Source organism: Onychostoma macrolepis, chromosome 18, assembly GCF_012432095.1.
Source record: "Onychostoma macrolepis isolate SWU-2019 chromosome 18, ASM1243209v1, whole genome shotgun sequence".
Classification (NCBI taxonomy): Eukaryota; Metazoa; Chordata; class Actinopteri; order Cypriniformes; family Cyprinidae; genus Onychostoma; species Onychostoma macrolepis.
Genome location: NC_081172.1, coordinates 26,328,277 through 26,339,326, shown reverse-complemented (window position 1 = coordinate 26,339,326; position 11,050 = coordinate 26,328,277). Strand labels below are relative to the sequence as shown.

Here is an 11,050-nt window from a genome sequence, read left to right as displayed (position 1 = left end):
TGAACTGTTCCTAAAAGAACCATTAAATTCCTAGTGTGAAGAACAATTTGGTAATCTGAAGAACCTTTGTGTGAAAGAAAGCTCCATGAATGTTTTCCATGGAACCATTGATGCAGAACCTTTATTTTTAATAGTGCTGAATTTTTGAACAAAGCTGATCATGTAATAATGTAATAATTTTCTCAGTGACAGATTTATGTTAAATTTATTAAGATGTATAATCCTATTTTAGTTTATTTGATGCGTTCACGATGAGCATCGCTGATCCGATGCTTAGTGATGTCTGTTTAAGTTGGCCAGAGGAACTTTTGTGGTGATGCTTCCAAAAGCAACTGCAGATCACTCAGCAGGGGCCGAGAGTGCTGGAAGATCCATGATCTGGGATTGGTTGGACTTTTGGCCGGCGTTCTCGGCAGGGCAGGGGTGTGATCGGGACAAGCCCAAGGATCAGTGTACTTAGGCACGGTTTTATAAGGGAATGCTGTGGGATTTTGGACAGGGATCATTCTGTGAGCACACACCGCATCCTCAGGGGATTTGATAGGGAGTCTCACACTAATTTTACAGTACACAAAAAGTCTGCAAGTCTCCGCAACTGAATCATACCATAAAAGACCATGAGCGGAATCTGTGTGCGTTTTTTAAATGAACGTGATGTACTGACCGGGTAGAGCTGGTGTCCTGCGTGTGAGTTTGGGTCCATTAGCAGGGGTGCAGTGGGGGAAGAACAGCTGGTCCCATCAAAAGAGAATAGAGATGAACCTCCCCACTGGGACACATCAAGACCGACCACCCCACTCTTCTGGCAAGAAGGAAAAAACAGTATAAGAGTCATCTCTGGCTGCCATATGCCAATAAAATATTTACCAAAACAATTGCCCCAGAAAGTATAGTTTACTTCTGCGTTCCAATCCCAGAAATGTGTAAAGGGTCCAGTGTTTATTGGTATATCTCTTGTTGCACAGGGCAATTTTATGTGTTTGCATAAAAGCCAATGGAATCATGTTTTAATTTGATTTATATGCATGCACGCAATCTATTTTGTAGCTGATGATCCTTTAAGTGACATGCAAGTCTTACAATTTTAAAAGGTAGCTTAAAAAATATTGAATGGGGGAATAACAGATGTAAACATAAAAGTGTGTACATTAAAGTTTATGCAGTCTTTTAAGCTTTCATAAATCCGTATTGTGACTTATGCAGCAAGCCATATATAATTCGAATGCTCGTCTTGGGAAAAATTCATTTAGCAGTGGCTGAATTGGCACAGTTTCCCCTATTGCTGAGACACATTTCCTGAAAGCAATACCACATTAATCAAAACTATAAACACAAAGCCAGAACCATCAACTCAGTGTTGCAAACCTCAAGCTATTAAGACAAAATTAAACACTAGTTAAAAAATGTTCAATTCAAACACAAACCATCAAATACACTGAACACAACTAAACACAGCGAGATCTGTTTAAATGAAAGTTACAATGGATTAGGACACTGAAATGAATGTAGGGTTGGTATATATTTTGAATCTGCAATATCATGTTCATATGTGAAAATATCAAGAATTTCCTATGTTTACAGTAGTGGTTTTGTGTGTATAGAGTCGTAGTTTGTTGTGTATTGGCTATTGAGAAAACAGGATAAACATGGCAACTAGTAACTTTAAGCCAGATACAAAAATGGATTAACTGGCCAAGAAGAGTAAAGATCCAAGTGTTGAAGACAGACAATACTGAAAGTGTTATTTGGCTAAATCAGCAGAAAAACGTCTAAACATTTACAATGTCTTCACAAGGATTTTCCAGTTCAAAAATAAGCCCAGAAGTTTCTCTTCAACTGTACTTTACTGACAGATTTTAAAAAGCCTTTCCAGTGGTCCAATAGATTTGTAGCGATTTATGTGATACGCTGTCCAATTTTGTTTCACTTATAGTCTTCAAAGCAACGCCATTTTGACCTTTGTGGAAAAATTGGACCAATAAAGGTAACTGTTTTCTTTTATTTTTCAGAAGCGTTTCCAGAAGAACATCTGTGCCTTCAACACTAATCCAATGAGAGTAGCTTTTAAAACAAAGTTGGAGTTCATCTGTCATCTGTCATTTCATTTACGGATTCGGAAAGATTGGAATCTCTGTAGATATTACTAGAGTGGAAGTGTCTGGATGTGGGTGTTACGAAAGGTCATTTGCTCAGGATGTGTGCAAAACAAAACATTGTTTACCAATTGTTATTTTAATGTCTTTAGCTTTAGTTAGTCTTCGATGAAGGCCAAGGTTGTGTGAGAAAAAAAACAAAAATTCAATAGGATTAAAAATTACAAAATTTGTTTGTGAAACAAAGTCTGGCCCACTTTAGAGCTTATTATGATCATGCATGAACTGGCAAGTCAGGTTTTTCAGTTAGTCAGAATCCCAAAAAGTACTATATGAACACCAAGTTTTATTTTTATTTTGAGATTTATTTTACTATAATTAGCAAACTCTTAACTGAAGCGATTGACAGCTTCAGTGATTATAAAGGGAGCACTCTTTATGTTTTTCTTCCTGCTAACAGAACTGTACTGTACTGTAACTGTAATGTAATGTCTTTCTTTCTTTTTCTTTCTGTAACATTAACTCTAATGTACCGTACAAAAATGTAGAGAGTGATAATCACATTTAAATACAGTAATGAATTATCATTCCCTGTGTCACTCCCAAAACTGGGATGATTGAGAGTGATAATCAATCATAGCAACAGATCAGACAGAAAATCTAATATGTCAAAATAAATCTGTGCATTAAGTCTTGCAGTGCACATGCAAATATGTAAAATGTAATGCAAGATTTGCCACAACAATAAGTGAAACCCGAAAACAGAGCAGTGATGGCTGATTTATTAAAAACACTCTTTGTTTTTGTTTTAAGTTTTATTCTGGCACTTATAATTATTACTTGGGTTTCACTTTATTTTGAAGGTCCCTTTATTTGCTGAGTATTAGACTGGTAGGGTTAGGGTTAGAATAAGTTGGCATGTACTTCTCGCAAAGTTACTTGCAGTCTTTAGGATGTCTGTTGGGAGTCCATCACGATAAAGATTCAGCAGATATTAAGCAGACAGTCTACTAATACTCTAATGAGAGTTAGAAGACATGTAGGAGCAACGCTGTTTATTGTCAACAGAGTGTTTAAAAGGGACCATCAAAATAAAGTGATACTTGTAATTATCACTAATAATAACAACTTGTATTTATTTATTTATTTCAAATCATTATATAAAATAGTTAAAGGGCATGTTCCCACAGGTTTTGCTTTGGTATAGAAATTGGTACAGTGAATTGTAAAACTGTACTGTTATTTAGGTGTTTTGTCTACACTACTACAACTGTTACCTAATTTCAATTATTACAATAAATATGTGTAGTGTATATGTGCGATATTTAAAAATATTTTGTCAGATATTATTTAAAAATAAAATGAGACTAAGAAAAATAAGTAGGCATAATCTACAAACAAATAAATCAACAATCATCTCAGGTAACACCATCAATCAAACATGGTGACTATAGCATTATAGTCTATATTTGTAGGAGGAACTAGAAAGCTTATTTGTATCAAGGACAACATGGGCAAAACAAATACACAAACATCCCTGAGCAGAATCTGGTTTAGTCGGCCAAACATCTGCATATAGACCAAGATTTACTTTCCTGCAGGAAAATAAATTTCCCATCCTTCAACACAGGAGGATTATTGAAAACAAAACACAAATCTTTGTAGCTGTTTTCTGCTTTAATCAACAAACCAAAGCAGAAACAAGAATGTCACCACAGATCCCAAGAGATCGCACACACTTTCTCTTTCTTTCTTTCTTTCTTTCTTTCTTTCTCTTTCTGATTTCACTCCACTTGCTAAGTGTGAGGTTTTGATGCTGACTTTCAGGACAGCCACTGGAAAAGCACCTCCCTACCTCTACTCCTACAAGTTTATTTCCTCTTTTCCAGCTTAGGTCACTGAATGAGCAACGCCTTGTTGTTCCTTCATAATGAGGCTAAAAGTCTGTAATTTTTTTCCATGCCTCACCATGTCTTTGATACTGCCCAGTACAGCAGTGGTCAGGATTCCACACACGAAGGCCAGCAGGTTAAGCGTGGTCAGGACCCAGAGGAGAACATACAGAGAGAGGACCTCCTGACAGCTCTGCACACCCACAAACTCATAATAATTGTTCAGATATCCTCCACTAGAAAAGAAAGCAAGAAAATCATTTTCATGATATTATATGTTTATGTGCTATTAATAACTTATTGATGCTAGAGATTCTTAAGAAAGTGTAAGTGGTTCACTGCCGTGCAAAACTCACTGTCTGTAGTGCAAATGGTATGAAATTAATTCTATCATGACAACCCTGCTGCTGCTGCAAAGCAATTACAGGAACTTGCTACTGCCAATACATACGCCAATATGGTGCTGTGAGTATCTGAGACATACTGCTGCTGCACAAATACCATAGTAACCCATAGCAGATCTATACAGGTGGAGCTGGGGAAGGTGTAGGGTTTCAGAGGAACTCTCAAAGCGCACTGCGAACTGCTCTAGTGAATGCTAACCAGCCATTTAAATGTAAAGAAGCTAGCTCATTGGCTGCATATGCAAAGTGAACCAGCTTGTGCCAAGTATTTTAACACTGCAAATATCATCAGTTACCATCATAGACCATCAGCCCGCGCCATCTAGAGTTTCATGACTGAAAAGGTCATTTATATGCTTTTTTAAAAAACTTATAGTTAGAGATTTGAATCCTTAATGGGATAGTTCACCCAAAAATGAAAATTCTGTCATTAATTGCTCACCATCATGTCGTTCCAAACCTGCTTCATTCGTCTTCGGAACACAAATTAAGATATTTTTTTGATGGAATCTGAATCAAGGCTCAGAAACGTAGCAAGGACATCGTTAAAGTAATCCAACGGATTATTGGAACGACATGAGGGTGAGTAATTAATGACAGAATTTTCATTTTTGAGTGATCTATCCCTTTACCTCAAAGTATGAGCAATAGAGATACTTTCAAAAACTAGAAAAAATGCTACTAAAAGAGTTAAATGCTTTTGCTTTCTTTTATGCTCTGCAGAAGACAAATAACAACTCGTATTGCATTATTGTTGAGTTTTTCCTTGAAGCATCTGTGTCTTTCTTCATCAATATGTGAATTACTTACTTGGCGCAATCATACAAATCACAACAGTAACACGTTCCGCTGCGAACTTTCATATTACACGACTCTGTTAGTCCTTGACAGGGAACCTACAAAACAATTGAGCATCTTTTAGAAATAAAACGCTGTACACAAAACTCACTTTTTTATATAAAAATAAAATGTTCTGTGCGCACATTTTCATTCAGCTGTCTCAAGCCAAATTAACCGCATGTAATAGCTCAGAGATCACAGCATCAATTCATGTACCAAGGAACAAAATCAACTTAAAACAGGACTTTAGTCCTCATCAAAAACCTGGTTAAAAGACAGCTATTTAGGTGGGCATGTTATATAACTACAGGTAAGCATACAAATATATTTTACAGAGCTGAACATAAATCGGGAGGACTTGACTCACTGTAGCGTAGTAGTTCTCATAGATGTAACTATTTCCACTGGTGTAGAACTGACATCTTCCTTCTTTCATTGGACGCATATCCTGTTGACAGAGTGTAAGAAATGTCTTCAGTTTGACATTTTTTTCTGGCGTTGCATTGAAAAATCTTTCCTTTAATACAATGCCTTTTTATTCGGAGAGGCTTCTACCACTACTATCTACAACCACTAAAAAAACTTCGGGGTAAAAATCAATTTCTTTCTTTTCTCTACATTTATACTCTGCTCTAGCTTGTACATTGTTCATAAATGTAAATGAGAAGCTCAAAGTGGGCATTTCTTATCATCACACCGAGAGTTTTCCCTCAAACTTATCAGTCCATCATTCTGCTCTTCATGAGTCACATTCATGCTGTTAAGACAGATGATCTGACCACTGAATTTTTACCGAAATACTAAAGAGTTCAGTGAACTCATCTCTCCAAATGCAGCCCTTGGATTTTGACACTGAAAACTGTACATGTTACTGTATGTAGCAAGCTGAATAAGCTTAGTCATAAGGTTAACAAGACTGTGACTTAAGAACTTATATGACCAACTAACAGTTAGCCAAAGGCTTATCAGTCTCACTTTTCAATGTCAAATTTGACTAAACTATGTTTTTATGTAAACAGTTTTAAAGAAACATTTGAATGACTAAGGGCCAGATTTACTAACAGCTTGCACCAGCACAAACCCACTTTTGACATTAAAAATCTACTTTTAGGATTAATTAAAGACAAGTGAAAAATTAGTGCTGAAAAGGCATGGACACAGTCATTTTTGCAGCTGACCTTATTGCATATACATTTGCAGGAGTTTCCTTTTCAGATGCAAAATTTATGAGAGGAGGCTGTTTACATGAATCATGCAACTCCATTTACTATTACTTTTTAAATTTGAATAAAATAAAAACTAATAGACTTTCAAATCACACAAACGAATATTTTATTCACAATAGAACATAACACGTTTAAACTGAGAAATTTTACACTTTTATCGACTAAATGAGCTCATTTCAAATTTGATGCCTGCTACAGGTCTCAACTGAAGCTCTATTATACAAAAAGGAAGCCATATGTGAACATGGTCCAGAAGCGCAGTTGTGTCCTGTGGGCCAAGGCTCATTTAAAATGGACTGTTTCAAAGTGGAAAAGTGTTCTATGGTCAGACGAGTCCAAATTTGAATTTCTTGTTGGAAATCACGGACGCCGTGTCCTCCAGGCTAAAGAGGAGGGAGACCTTCCAGAGTGTCATCAGCGTTCAGTTCAAAAGCCAGCATCTCATATCATGGTATGGGGTGCATAAGTGCATACGGTACGGGCAGCTTGCATGTTTTGGAAGGCACTATGAATGCTGAAAGGTATATAAAGGTTTTAGAGCAACATATGCTCCCCTCCAGACGATGTGTATTTCAGCAGGACAATGCAAAAGCACATACTGCAGCTATTACAACTGCATGGCTTCGTAGTAGAAGAGTCCGGTGCTGGATTGGCCTGCCTGCAGTCCAGATCTTTCACCTATAGAGAACATTTGGCCCATCATTAAATGAAAAATACGTCAAAAATGACCACGAATTCTTCAGCAGCTGGAAACCTATATCAGGCAAGAATGGGACCAAATTCCAACACCAAAACTCCAGAGACTCATAACCTCGATGCCCAGACGTCATCAAACTGTTTTGAAAAGAAGAGGAGATGCTGTACCATGGTAAACATGACCCCGACCCAACTATTTTGAGACCTGTAGCAGGCATCAAATTTGAAATGAGCTCATTTTGTGCATAAAATTGTAAAATTTCTCAGTTTAAACATTTGTTATGTTATCTATGTTCTATTATGAATAAAATATTGGCTCATGTGATTTGGAAGTCTTTTAGTTTTCATTTTATTCAAATTTAAAAAACGGCCCAACATTTCCGGAATTCGGGTTGTATATCTCCAATATAGTAGTGGTTGCTTGGGTATTCTGTTTGCTTGATGCTGCGTTGATAAGATGTTCTGAACGGTGGCTAGGCAGTTGCTAAGGTTGTTTCTATGTAAAAATGGTTTACAGTTGCTGTACTTACAATGTTGAGTAGGATGAAAACGCCATCAACCACAAGACACAGGAAACTGGAAATTATACCAAAACTCAGGAACACAATGGCTGCAATCAGCTGGACAGAGAAAGAAAAATGGATTACAGATACAAATAATCATTTGAGTTGACAGCCAAAAAAGATGCAGTCTTTATTTATTTATGGTACATTTTCCCCAGAAATACATCAAAATATTTAAATATATTAATTACCTGTGATATATATTTTTTTCTTTTGATTGAAAAATAAATAATGTAATAATAAATAATAAAATATAAATAATACACAATAAGACAATATAATAAATAATATATACATATAAACTTTTATAATACATTATTGCTTCGATTAAATAACAAATGTGTTAACATAGAGCGCTCACATAAAGCACTACTGCACAACAAGAGATATATTATTGCATGGCGATGATCACAGTCTTCTTAAATAATTGTGACCTAATATTGCAGAATATAAAACAACTTTATTTGACATGAACTGTACTGTAGTGAATATCTTTCCTAGTAAATACATACTCATACATGTGCACATACACAGTCTTTGTCCTTTTTTTATGTGATTCCTGGGGGCGCAATAAAGACTCATCCGGCTTTGAAACTAACCATAAATTACGTATAACTGACAATAACTCAACCGAATGTCATAGTGTGTTTTTTTTTAACCTGCATATGATATCCACAGGGACACATCTCTTCTCAGCTGATCAGAGACAGACTGCCAAAAGAAGCTCAACCCACCAACAGAGAAACAGATGCACACACAGAGAAAAGGAGAGCCCAGAAGAGAGGAAGTGAACATAGTCAGTAAATGGACACACTGTATATAAAGGTCAACAGAGGAACAGAGAGCAGAGTAACAGGAAGGAAGATAAAAGGACAATGTCCACACTTAGGAACTGTGCTTCTTGTTTAGTATAGTGAAATCTATACCAGATGTGAATCACAGTTCAAAGATGGGAATGAGGACGACATTCAAATTAAACAAGACATAAACAAGAATACATTTTTGACCAAATAATAGTCTTTTGGTATGACTATATGTGTTCAGTTGAAAGCTCTGCCTTGGGGCAGAATCTGTTTGTCTCACCAATGTTCAGTATGTTCAAAAACCTGTTTAAAAACAGTTCTATCATGACAACGTTCAGAGGGTTTGGAATGGTAGTGTACATGACAGTGTGAATGTATTTGGTCTTGGTTGAATAGATCTGCTGCTGCTGCTGTGGCAGAACAAGTACAGAGACTTTCTACTGCCAATGCATCCCCAGACATACTGCTGTGAGCATATAAGTAACATAACATATATGAAATAATCCCCATATAGCATACATGAATCACCCCATAACAGATCTAAACATGTGGAGCTGGGGAAGGTGGAGGGCAACTGCTACAGCAAGCACTAGTCAAGTATTTGAATGTTGAGCAGTGAGCTCATTGGCTGCTGATATAAAAAGAACCAGCTGTGCCATGTGATAAAGATGTCATTATGTCAGATTGCATTAGACCTAACGGACTGAGCCATCTAGAGTTTCATGACAGAACTTTGGATTTATTTTGGTAATTTCATGCTAGTGGTGCATGTTTCAAATGACAGTATGGTGGAAGTTACATTGTTACATTTTAGCAATACATTTTTATTTTTTTAGGTTTTCATCACTATGCTCTGGCAGTCCAGCTCCAGGAATATAGATGGACAGTAACTTCTCTGTACAATTGTTCAGTTGGCCTGATTAAGTAGTCATTTCTGCCATAATAAAATGTACACTAGGTTTAAAATGTTGGCTTAAAGTGCATCGGCCACCAGCAAACTGCCTCAAAGAACTGCTTCAGATGGCTTTGAAAACTTTTTTTCCTATAATAACAACCACTGAAGCTTGAAGAAACATCACATCATTGTGAAAATGTCAATGGTTTTGTTCTATAACTGCCTGAAATACTGAAGAATACATGCAATGTTTCCCAAGAGTTTTAATTATCACAACATTAGGCTTGTTTTAATGTCTGTCAGGGTTCAGATTTCTTCAGGCCAGAAGGATATTTGTCATTTACAGCTACCAATGCATCATTTGTTTTTGATTATGTGATTATAGGTCTCCAAAACAAAGTTCGGCATATGACAAACAAAGTTTTATTGGTGATTATCTAATGTATCACATTTTATCAGCAACTATTAAAGAATTTATTTTGTGTTTTATTCATTTAAGGTGAAATAATTGTTTGTTGGTGCCAGCAAACTTACAGTGCCAAGCTCTGAACTCTTCAAGTTATTTCAACAAGTAGCATATGAAAACAAAACTCAAAAACACAATAAAAGTTGTAGCAAGATGTGGTACATTAGCTTTTTTAGACCTCACACCATGTGTTTTTATTAAATCACCTAGACACTATTATCTTTTTTCTAGTTCTGTCAATCGATTAAATAATTTAATCGCGTTAATCATAGTCGTGGACTGTGATTAATCATGATCAATCACAAATTTAAAATACTAGGATTTACCTGTAAATGTGTTGAAATAAAGAAATGCATGACAAACTAGTTTAAGGAAACAGAACCTTTCACACTTCCGCCAGGTATGAGACATAATCCTTATTATTCTTTTATCATTATTCTTTTGTTTTTATTCAGCCATTATCAGCCTTTAAACTGGCAATAAATGTTTACCAAGCCACATCGCTTCAATCCCAGAATACATTTACCCAACTATTATCAAAAGTATTTCTAAATAAATACAACAAAACATTTTCTTGCGACCTTACGTGAAGTATTATGACAAAATGCATTATGAAGAAGAATTGGACCTGTTCTGCAGCTGCATTAGAGCTAACATTAGCATCATGCTTCATAAGACAATTTATGAGATTAATAGTACACTTTTACTCAGAACTCACATACAATCACATGCGATCACATGTGGAATTTCGTTTACTGTCGTTAAAATATGCTATTTATAGCCTTTTATATCGCTGCACAAATTAGCATAATGTACACATTAATCTCAAGAAAATCACATACAGACCATATCCTATACGTACTACCGGCACATCCGGGAACTTAACTGTCAATTTTGTCACCGCCCCTTTTTAGGGGAAAATAAACTAGACTTCCCATAGACAAAATAGTGGCACAAAGCAACGTCCGTACACAGCCGGCAGGCCTGAATAACTTAAGAAATCACTAAGATTAAACATGTCAAGTAATTATATGTCCACCCTGCCTGTCATAGAGTGTGAAGGATACATCCACAAACTTAATTTGGTCAATTTTAAAACATGTCCCTCCATTCTCCCAGCGTCAAATTGGTGTAACAACCCCACCCAGTGGCCAGAGGTGTCTTACCGGACA

At 36.2% G+C, this 11,050-nt stretch overlaps 1 protein-coding gene across 3 annotated transcripts in view; it reads right to left on the bottom strand.

Annotated features, from left to right (window-relative positions):
• The window catches only part of LOC131523941 (transmembrane protein 255B), a 31,414-nt gene that overhangs the window by 7,726 nt on the left and 12,638 nt on the right, over positions 1–11,050 (bottom strand). For 2 of the 3 annotated variants that reach the window (XM_058750604.1, XM_058750602.1), the window contains exons 4-8: positions 7,682–7,771; positions 5,597–5,677; positions 5,200–5,285; positions 4,062–4,221; positions 665–802 (exon numbers count right to left, since the gene is read on the bottom strand). In XM_058750604.1, coding sequence (XP_058606587.1) covers positions 665–802; positions 4,062–4,221; positions 5,200–5,285; positions 5,597–5,677; positions 7,682–7,771 — 555 coding nt within the window. The remainder of the gene's footprint in view (positions 1–664; positions 803–4,061; positions 4,222–5,199; positions 5,286–5,596; positions 5,678–7,681; positions 7,772–11,050) is intronic. The other variant, XM_058750603.1, reaches the window with a different exon arrangement.